This window comes from Monodon monoceros, unplaced genomic scaffold (genome assembly GCF_005190385.1).
Source record: "Monodon monoceros isolate NGI ecotype Baffin Bay Population unplaced genomic scaffold, NGI_Narwhal_1 Super_Scaffold_11, whole genome shotgun sequence".
NCBI lineage: Eukaryota > Metazoa > Chordata > Mammalia > Artiodactyla > Monodontidae > Monodon > Monodon monoceros.
In genome coordinates, this window is record NW_021703767.1 from 12476526 (window position 1) to 12493220 (window position 16695).

General features: G+C 48.9%; 1 protein-coding gene across 4 annotated transcripts in view; it reads right to left on the reverse strand.

The window, feature by feature from the left end:
• EVA1C (eva-1 homolog C) overlaps window positions 1–16695 on the reverse strand; it is an 84469-nt gene that overhangs the window by 35111 nt on the left and 32663 nt on the right. For all 4 annotated transcript variants that reach the window (XM_029215521.1, XM_029215523.1, XM_029215522.1 and 1 more), the window contains exons 2-4: window positions 13326–13522; window positions 9397–9520; window positions 1047–1199 (exon numbers count right to left, since the gene is read on the reverse strand). In XM_029215521.1, coding sequence (XP_029071354.1) covers window positions 1047–1199; window positions 9397–9520; window positions 13326–13522 — 474 coding nt within the window. The remainder of the gene's footprint in view (window positions 1–1046; window positions 1200–9396; window positions 9521–13325; window positions 13523–16695) is intronic.

The window sequence follows — 16695 nt, forward strand, 5'->3', positions numbered from 1 at the left end:
AGATCACCCTCCATAACGTGGGTGGACCTCAACCAATCCACGGAAGGCCTTAAGAGCAAAGACTGGGGTCATCTGAAAAGGGAGTTCTTCTCCAGGCCGCAACATAGAACTTCTGCCAGGGTTTCCAGCCTGCGGTCCTGCGGAATTCAAACTCAAGACTGAACATCAACTCTTACCTGAGTTTTCAGACTGCCAGCCTGCCCTGCAGGTTTCAAACTTGCCAACCTCCACAAATGTGTGAGCCAGTTCTTTAAAATCAGTCTATCTATCTATCTATCATCTATCTATCTATCTATTATCTATCAATCTACCTAGCATCTATCTATCTATCTATCCATCTATCTCCTATTGGTTCCGTTTCTCTGGAGAACCCTAATAATAATAGAGGGTGACTTTGAAGGGTGGAGCTCTCAGGCGTGTCAGGCCATCTCTTAGCTCCAAACTGCGGACTTCTAAGAATGACTCGCTGAGCTCTTCTCCACCCTGAACATAGCCTCAGGGCCTTAGCATGGGCTCTTCTCCCCGCCTGGACGCCGTCCCCAGGACCTGCAGGCTCTGCCCCTCGGAGTCTCTGCTCAGCACACCCATCAGTCCACAGCACTGCACCTCCCTGCAGCATCCTCCGCGTGCTCTCCGGCCTTCCCTCCCTCCCTCCCTCCCTCATGTGCTTTTCCCTTTAATGCTTATGTGCACCGGAAGCGCGACCCATTAGCTCATTTATTATCTGCTTTCTCATTGCCTCCTCATCCACTGCTGGAAGGTCAGCTCCAGGGAGACTCTGTGCTGGTCACTGATGACTCCCCCATGCCTAGAACAGGCCCTGCATACAGCAGGTGCTCAGTAAATACTCGGTGTAGACTAACTGAACAACAGACGGATTCCAGAATGTGGGGCAGAGGGAGACAGGACCCTGGGGGGTGGTTTCCCCCTGCCCTTGACTTTCCCTCTAGTCCAGGTACCAGCCAGCGCGTGGCCTCCTTCCTTAGGGACTGGAGCCCTAATCTCCTCCAACAGCACCCTGAGAACAGCCACATAAAGACACATACCAAAGGGGGGGAGCCACGTGGCTTCCGAGGAGCAGACGTCCCTCTCCTGGGTCTTCCTGCCATAGGTCGCTGAGTAGATGTTGAGAAACTTGGATTCGTGGCAGTGCAGTTTCAGCTCATGGTCTTCACACACAGTTTTGTTTTTTAATTCATCTGAAGCAGAAACAAAAATCGGTGGCACCATCAGCTTCCTCAGAAGGAATCAGTAAGCACTGCCCGCGTCCTGGCCAGGTCCCATTCCTCGTGGGGCTGCACCCCAGGAAGGGGAGAGTCGGGATGGTCCTGCCTGCCATGGGCTCCCTGACCCTGCAAAATCCTCTGCAGGAAGAGGGTCAACAAGTGCAAAGACCCAGGAATTACGCTAAGGACCAAACGGAGGAGGAGAGATGCCAGGGTGAAGACAGCAGGGTTCCCTGGGCCAGGTCCTGGGCCAGGCCATAAAGGGAGTTTCTCTCTCTCCCCACTTGAGGTCCCACATTCCTTAATCGAAGGGAGCCTCTTCTCAAATGCCATACTGGGACTCACACAGGTAAAGACCAGGAATTACCTGATGGAAGATTAAGTTCAGGAGAGAGTCCAGCTAAACCGCACCACCCAACTTCATAACATTCTAGTATTCCGTTTGTGTATTTACAAAGAGAAAGAGAAATGATAGGAAAGTAAATTATGTCCTTGTCTAGCAAAGGAAAAAAAGCAAGGCACAGTGTCTGTGAAGGATCGCTCTTTGAAACAACAAGGTCCTACTGTAGAGCACAGGGAACTATATTCAATATCATGTAATAAACCAGAATGCAAAAGAACGTGAAAAAGAATATTAAAAAAAAAAAAAGAATCCCTCTTTGAAGAGGTGTGAAAAGTTGGCCCCAAGTCTGGTGATCCAGGAACAACGGGCCCTTGGGCTGGCGTGGGTCCTAGGAGAGGACGATTCCAGCTTATAGTCTGTTCCCAAAGAGTTTAGGAAAAGTTTATTTGTTTATTCCGTGTACCACAGTGAAACTTCCCTTTGCAACGTCATACAGAGTTGACATTATAAATGCGCCCTGGAGAAAATACAGTTCACTGGTTTTTTTTTTAAAAGAGTGTCCCCCAAAACCATTCAATTGACTGAAATGTTTTAATAATGATTTGATTTTTTAAAGTAATAATAGTTAACACTGCAGACACAGCAGACTACCTAACGTGTGATTCTATTTCTGTGAGCTATCCAGCAAAGGCAAACCTCTAGAGACAGAATGAAGATTAGCGGTCTCCTGAGGCTGAGAGCTGGGGACACGAAGTGACAATGGCAAATGGACACAAGGAAACATCCTCAGATGATGGAAATGTTCTACTGCTGGACGGTTGAGGCTGTACACTCAGTACATCTACTAAAAATCATTGAATTGTACAGTTAAAATGGGTGAATGTTTTGCTATGTAAATTACACCTCAACAAAGGTATTTTAAAAATAACAATAGCTGATGTTTGCACCTTCTCTGAACTTAGGCCTTGTTCTAGGATCTTTAAATGTATCAGTGAATTTACTACTCAAAACAGCCCTTCCGTGAGCCCCCTCTTTACATCCTTTGCATGTTGTGTTTCAGATCTTTAGAAATCACTTGTAGGAGTGATTCATAGATGCTGGATGCTAACTTTTGAACTTTTGTCTCTTTCATGTTATAAATGTCTTTTCCTAGCCTCCCACTTATTTTACACCTTGCAAGATAAAAGCAAAGCAAAACATAAAGGGGACCATGGTTATTTCTTTGCATGTGGGGTTCTCTCCCTCCCTCACCCAAACGTTTGTATAAGAAAAATCATGAAAAAATGCTAGCCCCAATCTATCACCCCAGTCCTAGTTTTTTCTACTTTGAGGCACATCTTTCAGCCAGACAAGCATTGGTGTCAACAGCAAACGAGAGCTAAATTCCAGGAGCTGCTCAGGGTGTCACGGGCTGCCTAGGATGGGAAGAAGGAGGAAGGAAAACTAGCCCACACCCTCCATCACCCTCACAGTCAACCTGTCTTTCACTTCTCTCTCCCATTCATGTTTTTGTTCCACTTTTCGTTCCTGGATGGGAGGTATAGCCTGATCCCCTGAAACCAAAGTTTTCCAATTGTCATTTGAGGCCCATTAATAGGTCATAAAATTAATTTGCTGAGTTGTGATTAGAAATTAAAAAAAAATAAAGAATAGCTCAGAAAACATCAAAGTGCATCACGCAAAGTAAGGATAAACAGTAGTTTATAAAAGATTTTTTCAGTTGAGTGTGCGTTATGTAGGGCCAAAACGTAAAATGTTTTTCTCACTCGGGGTTGTGATCAAACCAATCTGAAATTCCCTGCAGAAGAAGGCAGGAGCAGTAAACAACAGCGCAACGGTGGCTGGTGGGACCTTCACATCCTGGAATCACTGATGCTTAAGTCCCAAACTTAAAACATGACAGAAAATAACTTCCTAATAGAAATGCCGCCTTTCGGTAACTTGTAAATTCCCATGCCTCTCTCCTGAAAACAGAGACGTAGCAGTGAGGCCAAAGTTTTGAACTGCTTGAAGGAAACATTTTAGGATCTCAAGATTACCATCAGCTCTGGCGCTGGAAAGCTTGGGCAATGGTTCTTTAAAACATGATGATGGGAAGATTCATGAATGAAAGGTGCAGAGCAGAAACCAGGTTACAGATGCTCACAGAATCATCGTCCTTTTTAGTATGTGAACAGAGTTGAGGACCCACCAGAGGAGGGAAAAGTCAGGTGATGACTAAGCAAATGTCTAGGAGGCCCTTTACCCACTCACTGGAATCTTAATGTAACAGTTTAAACTTAGAGCCAAGAAAAGTTTTGTTTCCTTTTTCTAAATAAAAAGAACACTGTGTCTGACCTTGACATTGGAGGGCTTGATTTCGGTGAGTCATATCCGCACTGGTATGAGTTTTTCAGTGCTTTTCATGAGTAAACACTAAATCCCACCAACTCCGAAATATTGCCTGACTTCAAAGGTCCAGCGTGAGCAACAGCCTTTGATGCAGAACAGAGGGCCTAGTAGACACACCAAAAGAGCTCAAGTACCCTTCCAACTAGGGGAATACCAAAAATGCTAAGAATTTTTGGTGAACTGCCTTCCATTGGCAGGGCTTGCCAAGAAGGAGGAGGGAGAAAACAGGACAGAAAGCAAGCCTTATCTCCGTAACCCGGAAACTTTTCAACAGGAATGGTTTCTTTCTTTTTTTATCAGAATTTTTAAAAAGTCAGATGAGCTTTTTTAAGGCATGTCATGAAACGCATTTAGTAGCCCCCAACTCTCTGATTTATTAAGACACGTTCATGAAAGGTTCCAGCCTCGGTACCAGCCAAACTCACCCAGAGTAACATGACACTCCCATGTAAGGCCTCCAGTGATTTCTGTCCCCAGAATATGGGCAAATCATCTCCTGGAATGGAGGGGCCTGGGAGTGTCACGTTATGTGCTTGGAGGTTAGCGCTGTAAGATGTTGAGTCCTTTGGTTCCTTGGGAGCGTACTAATTCACTGTCACCTAAGAGTGACATTTCTGGGTTCTAAAAACAATGGGACCATTAACATAATTGCTGCTTTTCTTAGAGAACTAGAATTTGTGTTAGAGCTGGGTTAGAGTGTGGGCAGCCTTCCAGAAACGGGTTGCCAACATCTCTGTGGGTTCGGATGGTTGACCCAGGAGTCTGGGTAGAGGTAGAACCACGACTCTGCTTAAAGGACAACAGCAACAAATTCTCTCGCCTAATTAGAGGTCTTTGTGTGCGATGCATTCCTCTTTAACAATGCATATGGTTAAGAATCCCCCTGCCAACACAGGGGACACAGGTTCGAGCCCTGATCTGGGAAGATCCCACATGCCGCGGTACAATTAAGCCCCTGTGCCGCAACTACTGAGCCTGTGCTCTAGAGCCCATGCTCCGCAACAAGAGAAGCCACCGCAATGAGAAGTCCGCGCACCGCAACGAAGAGTAGCCCCCGCTCGCCGCAACTAGAGAAAGCCCGCGTGCACAGCAACGAAGACCCAAAGCAGCCAAAAATAAATAAATTTATAAAAACAAACGAACAAACAAAAAACAATGCATAGACACATCTGCATATCAGCAGTGGCCTTTCAAAGATGGGCATGTGGAGTGATCTGCCATGACGGGAACATGTTATTATTGACATTATTTATGACTGCCAGGGCATGGCAATGTTAACATGCAGACAGATACTTGGTCTCTTCTATTGTCTTTTTAAATTCTCAGTAGACAGTGCACCCTGCTATTGCCTGCACTCAGGGCAGACCGCACCCCCCTGCACCCCCAGCCATTGGTATATCACTGCCTTTCAGTCATTCACATCTTTAGCAAGAACTACCTTGATCTGCCTCTTGGAATAATAGCTACCAGGCGCTGAGCTCAAGTCCATGCCAGGTGCCGTGCTAAGCATTTTACGTACAGCACTGTAATTTTAGTCTGTACAACAGCCCTAGGTAGAGGGCGCTTTATCTTCATTTTATAATTGAGTTATGGAGCCTCAGAAAGTTTCCCTCCACTGCCCAAGGTCACACAGCAGCTCCACGGCAGACAGGAACATGAACCCTAAATTCAAAGACTCACTGAAACCAGAATTCTCTGAAGGGATGACATTTAGGGAGGAAGTGAAGCACGGCGCGCGATCGGGGAAAAGAAGATTCTAGTGAGGATTGTTGGTAAAATACTCTCCAAAAAAACAAACATACAAGTAAGCCCTGATTTGTAGCCTTAGCCAATCTCCCTGGTGTAAGAACTTCCATCAGGGCAGGTTTCACTGCACACAGGCACGGCTGGGAAGAGATGGGAATAACTGGCTCTCACGGTAACGGCTGGCTCCACGCGTACCTGGGTGCAGCCGTGGGGCCTTTGGACCATTAGAGTGTTATGCAGGGGCTGGAACTGGGGCCATGGAGAAGAGCCTCAGGAGGTGACAGGGTTGCAGAAAAAGAGACAGGAGGGTGCGGGGACCTCACTTCCACCCCTACTTCATAGCAGCAATAGGTGCTGCCACCTAAACGGCAGTGCTTTAGGCCACCAAAGTCCAGGTCACACGAGGGGCTCTGGTTTCTTTTATTCATTTATTTTTGGCTGCATTGGGTCTTCGTTGCTGTGCGCAGGCTTTCTCTAGTCGTGGTGAGTGGGGGCTACTCTTTGTTGTGGTGCGCGGACTTCTCATTGCGGTGGGTTCTAGGTTCACGGGCACAGTAGTTGTGGCTCGCGGGCTCAGTAGTTGTGGCACGTGGGCTCAGTAGTTGTGGCACGTGGGCTCAGTAGTTGTGGCACGCGGCTCAGTAGTTGTGGCTCACGGGCTCTAGAGCGCAGGCTCAGTAGTTGTTGCGCATGGGCTTAGTTGCTCCACAGCATGTAGAATCTTCCCGGACCAGGGCTCGAACCCATGTCCCCTGTATTGGCAGGCGGATTCTTAACCACTGCACCACCAGCGAAGCCCAGGGGCTCTGGTCTGAATGTTTGTGTCCTCGTACAATTCATATGCTGAAATCCTGATGCCCATGTGATGGTATCAGGAGGTGGGGCTTTGGGGAGGTGATGAGGTCATGAGTACGCAGCCCCCATGAATGGGATCCGTGCTCTGGTACACGAGACCCCAGTGAGATTCCTCGCCCCTCCGCCGTGTGGTTAGAGCAAAAAGGACAGCCGCCTATGAGGAAGCAGGCCCTCAGCAGGTACCAAATCTGCACCTTGATCCTGGCCTTCCCAGCACTCCAGAATTGACAGAAATGAATTTCTGTTGATTATAAGCCACTTAAATTATGGCATTTTGTTGTAGCAATTCAAACAGACTAAGATGCAAGGGCTCTGCCCCTCAAATCTGTTACACACAGGGCAGCCAGAGGGGCCTCTACCACCCCAGCCGAGTAGCCTCCCTGCTTCAATGCTGCCCTACAGGAAGACTCCACCCACTTCCCTGGCCATCAGGGCCCTGGATCATGCTCCAGCTCTCTGCCTAGGGCTCCTTTTGCTCCTTCCGGCCCCCGCACCACCCTGTGCCACCCCTGCCACAGGCCTCTGTAAGGAGTCAGCTTTCTGTGCCCTGACTCTACCCCAGAAGGTTGTCACCGTCTGCCGGGAAAGCCTTCCCTGAGTTCCTGCCGAGGTCAACTCCTCCTGTGAGCTTCTTGCACAGTACCAAGGGTGCAGGGATCTTCTTTAGATATTTTTTTGGACAGAGAAGGTCCTTCTGGAGAAAGGAGGTCTTTGGCCTAGAATCTAAAGAATGAGAAGCAACTGGCTATGTGAAGATCTCAATAAATGCTCGCTTTATGAAGGGACATTGGAAATCACCCAAGACAGAACCACCATCCAGGAATCCTCTGTGAGATGTGAGTTCTCTTCATAACCAAAACGTGGCCCACACCTGTGCACAGCAGGTGCTTAATAAGTGTTTGAGGAAATGAAATTAGCAAACAGACCTAACTGCCCACTGTAGAAACAAGACTGTGGCCCAGCACTGGCTTATCCAGGGTCCTGCCAATTTCATAAGGGTCTTTTCACTTCTTCTAAAGGCTGGTCCTGTCCAACTTTTTATTATGAACTATTTCCAACATATAGAAAATGTGAGAGAATATCACAATAAATGGGCAGAAGAGAAAAAGAAGGGAAAGCTAAGACAGTCAAGGGTGAGGCCAAGGGCGTGGCCAAAACCATGGCCAGGGCGTGGTCATTTTTTGTTTGTTTGTTTGTTTGTTTTTGCGGTACGCGGGCCTCTCCCTGTTGTGGCCTCTCCCGTTGCGGATGCGCAGGCCCAGCAGCCATGGCTCAAGGGCCCAGCCGCTCCGCGGCATGTGGGACCTTCCCGGACCGGGGCACGAACCCGTGTCCCCTGCATTGGCAGGCGGACTCTCAACCACTGCGCCACCAGGGAAGCCCTAGGGGGTGTGGTCATTTTTTGAGATTCAGCAGAGGGAGGATGCTACTAAAAACGTGGGCATCTAGAAGTGATTTTCCTGAGTCTGCGAGGTAGGGCAGGAGTTGCTGAGAACCCCTGGGTGGGGAGCAGGGGAGTTTCGGCTGTTCTGCAAACTTTGGGCCTGCTTGTGAGAGCTTGTGATTGTGTGTACTTGTGAGTGAGTGTGTGTATGTGGTATGACTACATGTGTGACAGTGCGTATGTGTATAATAGTGTGTATGGGTGTGATAGTGTATACGTGTGAGAGTCCAGGTGCGTGCATCGTGTGTGATAGCGTGTGCATTGTGAGTGTGTGATAGTGTGTACATGGGTGCACGTGTGAGTATGAGTGAGTTTGAGTGTATGTTTGGATGCAGAGTAGGGGCGCTGAGCCATAGGGCTGGTCTAAGGTATCTGGGTCCCAGCAAGGAAAGGATCTGAGACAGAAGCCTGGATATTTGCCAAAGCATCCAGGGCTTTCTCTGAAGACGTGTGCCTGAGACCGTTCCATGCGTATGGCTGATGCCTCACCCGCCACAGGAACCCAGGCCACCAGTGTCTTGGGAGATGCTGGGCTCCAGAGGCAGAAACCAACACAGAACAAGATGCAAAACAATGAGAACGGTTGCACTGCTGTGGCGGTACAGAATTTTACAAATTATTTTCCCTGATGTTTGGCTAAATGTTGTTGCTAGAACACTGCTGTCTTTCAACAAGTTTTCCAAGTATTACCAGGAACCCGTAATTACCTATGGCTTCTCTCAGGCAGACCCTCCACGCCTGGAGGTGTGACCTCTTCATGGAACAGCAATTATTTTTAGCCTGCAATGGGTTAACCACAAAACTGGTGTGCGTTAGAAATGGCGGAAGTCAGTGGAGAGAAGTGCAAGAATCAGAATAGAAGAGCTTGCTCCTGCCAAGTCCTCTTCCTCTTTCTTTCTCCTTAGGAAACATGCTGCTTCAGGAGCCCCCGCTGAAGGTGAAAGTGGGAAGAAGCCAGTCTGTAAAGATCTGGAATCCGGGTCTCAGGTGGCAGCTGTGCCACCAGCCCCCTCAGAAGAATAAGTCGCCCTGCAGCCGGGGGAGGGGGAGCCTCATAACAAGCCTTCCTCTGCAAAGGAGAACCAGCTCCTCATGTTGGGGAAAAGCCATTGCAGTCTCTTGTCACCTGGCATCTTTAGCATCAGGACAACCAAGTTTTACATATTAGGAAGGATTTTTTAAAATTCAGGGATTTGCAAGAATTCACAAAGATCGGTGCGCGTGCGCACACAACACGCACACAAATACACACAAACTAAAAAAGCAGGTGGGATGGGGCCCCGATGTTCCTATGAACAAGAGTTTCGAAGCTGGACGAACGTCAGCTGGAGGAGCATTGTCGTCAGGGAACCCACCCCCTGCGCATGCTGTGCCCCTCGCAAGTTACTTACTAGGTTGGCATTTAAAGGAGACCAGGAGGTATTTACTGCTTCCTGGACAAAGGTCAGGTCCAAAAACACGGCTATTGACCAGGAGGTGGCAGGTCCGCTGGTTCTGGCATTCGTCCAGCACCTTCTAAAATGAGGGGGTAGAAAAGGGACAGGCTTGAGAACCACACACAGTGTCTGCGAGACTCCACACCTGGGCTGCTCTGGGCTCTCAGGAGGAAGGGCACCTGCCTGCCTGGCCTGGGGCTCCCGTTTTAAAACCTTCTCGCTGGTACCAGCTGTGTCTAAGATGGAAGCACCCGCACGCGGCTGACCAGGTCGGCTGCCTGTCTCCCCATGTCTCCCCCAAAATGAAACCTGCTTCAAGAGTGCCAGGCCTCCCTCAGAAAACCAGCTCCTATTTGGCTCACCTGGCACCACTGCTGACAGTTTTGGCAAGAGTGCTGCATCACGGAGGCTCCCAGGGATGGGAGCAAAATCAGGGTACTGCGGAGTGTGGACTGGAGGGGACTCGGAGGCCCCCTTCTGGGAGGGATCCCTGGTTTTAAAGCTGACAGAGGGCTATGGGGAGCGGGAACCGTAATCACAGCTCTTCATCCTTAGAAACACCTGATGCTGGCCGCAGGGGAGCTCAGCATCTGGGGGACGCCTTGGGAGACCCCAACCCAAACACAGGCCAACTAATGAAAATTAAAAAGCTGATTCCCTAGGAGGTGGGTCAAAAGGGATCTTGCTGTGATGTATGTCATAGAGTGTTCTGCCTATGTTTTCCTCTAAGAGTTTGATAGTTTCTGGCCTTACATTTAGGTCTTTAATCCATTTTGAGCTTATTTTTGTGTATGGTGTTAGGGAGTGTTCTAATCTCATATTTTTACATGTACCTGTCCAGTTTTCCCAGCACCACTTATTGAAGAGGCTGTCTTTTCTCCACTGTATATTCTTGCCTCCTTTATCAAAGATAAGGTGGCCATATGTGCGTGGATTTATCTCTGGGCTTTCTATCCTGTTCCATTGATCTATATTTCTGTTTTTGTGCCAGTACCATACTGTCTTGATTACTGTAGCTTTGTAGTATAGTCTGAAGTCAGGGAGCCTGATTTCTCCTAGAGTCTGTCATACAGAGTGAAGTAAGTCAGAAAGAGAAAAACAAATACCATATGCTAACACATATATATGGAATCTAAGAAAAAAAAAAAAAAGGTCATGAAGAACCTAGGGGTAAGACAGGAATAAAGACACAGACCTACTAGAGAATGGACTTGAGGATATAGGGAGGGGGAAGGGTAAGCTGTGACAAAGTGGGAGAGTGGCATGGACATATATACACTACCAAACGTAAAATAGATAGCTAGTGGGAAGCAGCTGCATAGCACAGGGAGATCAGCTCGGTGCTTTGTGACCGTCTGGAGGGATGGGATAGGGAGGCAGGGAGGGAGGGAGACGCAAGAGGGAAGAGATATGGGAACATATGTATAACTGATTCACTTTGATATAAAGTGGAAACTAACACACCATTGTAAAGCAATTATACTCCAATAAAGATGTTAAAAAAAAAAAAAAAGCTGATTCCCACCTTCGCTAACCTCAAGGACGTGGGACCCACTTTTCCTGGTGGAGCAATTTTCTGGGTGGAATATGCAGGCTTTCTGTTGAGCATTTGGCTTAAAATTTTTCCTTTATAAAAATAAATTTTAAAAAAAGCTTTCCTTCAAATCTCTCCCGACCTTTTCCAAGCAGATCACACCTTTGTGAGTGAGTCTGCTCTGCGGAAGCTTGGGGAACGCCCAATACTGGGTCGCAGATGGGCCAGCGTCACACTGCTGCCCTTCCAGCTCCCAAATGGATCAGGCCCTGCCGACGACAAACACAGAGGTCATCCACACCAAGTACAGTAAAAATGTCCCCAAGAATCTACTTATTACTATTGGACTGAATTTAGTGCAGATTCACGGGCCTGTCTGAGTCGCCATGTTCTCATAGTGGCTCATGGAATATCTCCGTGAAGGATGCTGGCCCTACCAGGTATCCCCCGTCACCTCAGGGGCCCCGTGGATGTGCGTAAAATCAGGAAAAATGCCCAGGGAAACCCCAAGGACCCCCAGATGATGGTGCATATTCCACGGCCGAGGGGTATCGTGAAATAACTCAGCCCTTGGATGGCTCTTCATGTTACAGCCATGGAATGGGACCCAAGGGCAGAGCTCTTTCCAAACTGTATTACAGCTGGAAGTTGCAGAGAGGGGACTTCCTATAGCCATTCAGTCGTGGGCTAGATCAGGTGAGGTGCTCCTGTGTGGACATCAACCTGTTCTCTCCTACGTTAAGCAACTGCCCCCTGAGGAAGCACCTTGCCTCAGCTCCCAAACACAGGTTAAAAGACAAAGTAAAGGATCTCCTAGCGCGCGGGGATGTTTCTGGCAAACAAACCCTCTGCACAGCATCAGAATCGTGTTCACAAATTCTGACTTGTCTGCCCGGTTATGGCAACATCCTCTTCCCTCGGGGATGCCCGGCAGGGGCAGGCGCCCGTGTTGGAGGGCGAGGTGCCCATGTTTTGGAACCGCAGGATGCCAGGAGTTCATACGTTCACAAAGCAGGCACTGCCGCCCTGGTGGCACTGGCCACGTTCTTTTTATGCCCCTAGGAGGGCAGCAGAAAGCCTGGGTACCCAGGATAGGTGGGCAAGAGTGTTGGGGGGAGGAAAGGGAACATTCTCAAGGTACAGGGAAGGATTGGGGGTAGGGTGGGGCACACAAGTAAAGTAATTGCTTGTCTCCAGAAGACACACGTTGTCTCTCCTCAGGGTGTGGAAACCAGGGGATTCATTCAAACACATTCTTCTGGCTCCTCAGTTGGTGTCTTTACCAATCACATGACCACCCAGGTACTACAATGCTTAGCTTGGAAGTAATACACAGTAGACAAAATAGAAAAATCCTTACATGATCATTTTATGTTTGCTTCTCCTCTTCCGGCCTTAGGGAGAGCTGCACAGCATCAGAGCTAATTCCATTTCTCCTCAGTCCGCCGAGGAAATTTACCACCACCCACATTTCCCACAACTGACAAAATCAAGCTGACATCTAATTTGCCACCTATCTGCTCTAACCACCATGACTCCAATGGATTCATAGGGAACTTTGGAGGCATTAAAAAAATCCAAGGCCAAGTGACTCCATAATCTTAGCCAACTAGTTATAAACGTGGAGGGGCCTGGGAGAGCAGAATAGAGGTTGTCTGGATAATTGAAAGCCAGAATAGTCTAAAATCATCATTGTTATATTAGTTTTGACCTCCCCGTAGACCACATATTTCCCCAATGCCGACTGAAAAAAGAATGAGTCAGCCACCCCCCACCCCTAATTCCTGGTACTATCAAGGACGGACCAGCAGAGACTGCCCAAAATAGCTCCAAACAAGAATAACATGATTATCTACAACTAGAGAAGCAAACCATAAAAAAAAAAAAAAAAAAAAAGATAATTAGTGATATTCCCCTTCCTTGAGTGCATTCTCTAAGAATTTGATCATTACTTCTGATGTCTGCCTTGTGGTTTCCACTAAAGAATGCACAGCCTTTCCTCTCTCCCGGGGTACTGATAGGCAACGTAGGCCTGGAGGTTAAAGCCCAACATGATGATACTTTATTGCAGGGAGGCGTGTGCCTGTGAATAACTTCATTCTGCAAGTGTATTAAGGGAGCTCTGCAAGAAGCAGGAATTCTATTTAGACTTGTTTGGTAAAGAATCCTTTTGAGAAGCAAAGACTAGCTCGCCTGCAAAATCCGTGATTTGTCTACATTGAGATTTTCATGGAGCGGGTTTGCTTTGAGTACACTATAGAATCACAAGTATATACACAGAGAGAGAGATAGAGAGGGAGAGAGAGAGAAACCCATTTTGTCATCTTAAACCATCTAGGAAAGGCAATACCTGCAGTGTGGTGGGCGCCACACAGGTTAAGCTGTCTTCTCTCCGAGAGGCAGGTTGCTGCGCGCTACATGTTTGGTAATCTTGCCCATAAAATGCCGACTGGACACTTATCGTCGAATGCCGAGGGCAGTGCAGATCCAGATGGTCCCCATCACAGGCATAGGCGGTGTGGTTTTGCAGGAGTTTGGTTAGGTAGCCTAGAAAATATGCAGCCGGGTTACAAGAGGCCCAGGAGTTCACCACTCCTTCATGGATTTTGGGGCAGGAGGACCTCGGCTCCCCGGAGGGAGGAGCTGGTCAGTGAGGAAGGTGTGGGCGGGGCCTCCTCAGCTGCTGCCTGGACAGGACACCAGACAGGCCCGGAGCTGGGGCGGAGGGAGCGGATGCTCGTTTTTCCATCTGGGCCTGAAACCTTGGTCTGGAATGGCACATTGCAAGCCTCCAAGGGCTCCTTCCCTCCAGGAAGCACTAAAGGACGGGTCAGGAGCCATGAAGTCCCGAAGCATCTCTATAAAGCAGGAAAAAAATGCGAGTAGGTGTCCCTTGGGCATGTAGATGCCTGTCCTGGGGGAGACTCGGGTTCTCTGATCTCCCACTAGCTGGGCCAGGCCTTCCTGGGGCGAGGGGATGCCGTTTTCTTTTAGGAAACCACTCCTGGGCCTGCCTCAGTCCTGGAGAAGAAAGCAAGGCAGGCCCCCTGCATGGGATAAGGGCCTTCTCTGAAGGGAAGGGAAGGGGAGGATGGTGGGGCTCTGTTATGGGTTGAATAGTGTCCCATCCCCCCAAATTCATGTTCACCCGGAACCTCAGAATGTGACCTTATTTGGACATAGGGTCGTTGCAGACATAATTAGTTAAGATGAGGTCAGACTGGAGTAAGAAAGGCCCTTAATCCTGTATGACCCGTGTCCTGATGAGAAGAGAAGAGACACAGAGGCAGACAGCCATGTTTCTACAAGCCAAGAACACCAAGGATTGCTGGGAGCCACCAGGAGCTGGAAGAGGCGAGGAAAGACTCTTCCTTAGAAACTTCAGAGACAGCACGGCCCTCCGGACACCTTGATCTCAGACTTCGGGCCTCTGGAACTCTGAGAGAATGTATTTCTGTTGTTTTCAGTCACTCAAGTTAGTGGTCATTTGTTACAGCAGCCCCGGCAAACTCATACAGGCTCCCGATCCCTGCGTCTCCAGCTGGCTGGCTGAGCTGAGCTGGGCCTTGGGCTCGGAGGAGCGCTGGTGGCCTGGATGTTTTCTCAGGAAGGAGGAGGGAAGGTTCATCTGAAACATAGATTCCTTTCCTCCTTCTCACACCTCACGAGGTCAGTCGCAAGGCGGCTGGGAGGGAAGCCAGGGACTTTCTGGTGAGGTGTGTGGGAGACGGTCTGGCAGCCTTCGGCCTCTGAGGGGGAAGAGGGAGAGTGTAGGAAGGCAGCCTTAGAGCTCCCCAGTTCCCACACGGCCAGGCCGTGTTCCAGCTAGTCCTGCTTGGCTTTCAAAATCCTCTCCGGGCCGTAATGCTCTGCAAAAGGCACCCAGTCCAGCTCCCTGGGCTTCCCTGACAGTCACAGAAAAGGGACTGAGATGCTCTGCCGTACGGTGGGCACACCAGCCAATCCACACCTGCCCACCTGAAGATGGAGACCGGGCGCCCTTGACAGCACACTGCATCCAGACCGTAGGTCTTTCACTGCGACTCCTTTTTTTCCTTCCCGCCCATGACAATCATCATAAGAAAGGCCAAGACATCAGCTACCCTGATTTAACTTTGCTTAGAGAAGCAAAGTCTAGCTTGAGCAGCAAAACTGCCATCAGGCAGCAGGCATGTGAGTCAAGGTCCTGCTTGGCGAAATGCTGTCACTCATAAGGTCACTCAAACCCCTCAGGGCACCAAGAGGGGCCAGGAAGAGGCCCCTTGGTGGTCCTAGGGCCCCAGGTCAGTGTCATCCTGTAGGATACACAGGTGAGCCCTGATTAAGCCATGATTTGATTTGTACAAGATCATTTGTGGGATCTCAGCATTATGAGCTGAGCTGAGCCACACCAGGGAACTCACGGTGGCCCTTAGGCTGCCCCCAGGCCAGCACCCACCCTGAGGCTTCCCAGACGGGTACCCCCGCGCTTTAGCTTCGTCATTAAAACTTTCTTGTCCATCACGCAGCACTCATGGAGATGATCGGCTGACTGAAATGTTAAATTAATTCTGGGAGCATGGCTTCAGCTTCATGTTTATGGTTTGTGCAAAAGGCCATGTGTTACTCTGGCTAAATGAAGGTGATGATAAGGCCCTGGGGCAGGTGGAGCCACAAGACGGAAGGGGCCTGGGTCCTGGATTCACGGAGGGAATTGCTGCCTGCTCCACAGACTGTCACATGAGTGAGAAAGAAACTTCTGCTGTGTTCGGGCCATCACCTTTCTTCACCCTATGTGTCATGTACTCTGTGCCCAGTAAACAAACTTGATCTCCGTGGGACCATTTACATCAAAACACAGCACGATGCAGCACAGGGGCCCGAGCCCCCCTGCATACCGTATTCACATTTTGAGTGATATTCTAGAGGCAGAAGCTCAATGCATAGAATTGACTAACTCCAGGTCTTTTAGGCCCTTCTGCACTTTGAGGGGGGAGGGGAGCCTCCTTCCCGGTACGTCAGTCCTAACACTAATACAAGTTCAAGGAAGATACTTCAGCAGTAAAGCTTGCTCTAGACGCGGTCCAATTCCTTCTTCGAAAACCTACGCCTAGGTCCAACAATGAAATATTATTCAGCACTAAATGAAATGAGCTATGAAGCCACAAAAGACACAGAGGAAACAAACGCATATGACTAAGTGAAACAAGCCAATTTGAAAAGGCTCCACACTGTGTGATTCCAACTATATGGTGTTCAGGAGAAGGCGCAACTGTGGAGACAGTGAAAACATCAGTGGTTGCCAGAGGTGTGGGGGGAGAGAGGGATGAATAGGTGAAGCACAGGGGAATTTTAGGGCAATGAAACCATTCTGTCTGATACTATACTGGGGGATACATATCATTATACGTTTGTCAAAACCCAAAGAATGTATAACATCAAGAGTGAACCCTAGTGTAAACTATGGACTCTGGGTGATAACAGGTGTCAAAGTAGGTTCACTGATTGTAACAGATGCACTGCTGGTGTGGGATGCTGACAGTGGGGAAGGCTGTGTGTGTGGGGTCGGGGGGGAAAGGGATATACGGGACGTCTCTGAACTTTCTGCTCAATTTTGCTGTGAACCTAAAACTTCTCAGAAAGAAAGTCTATATAAAAGGGCAAAAATTTAAAAACCACCCATGCCTCCCCAGGAGAGCGTGACCTTTGGGAAGAGAGGGGTTAGGTGACAGGGAGGGGAC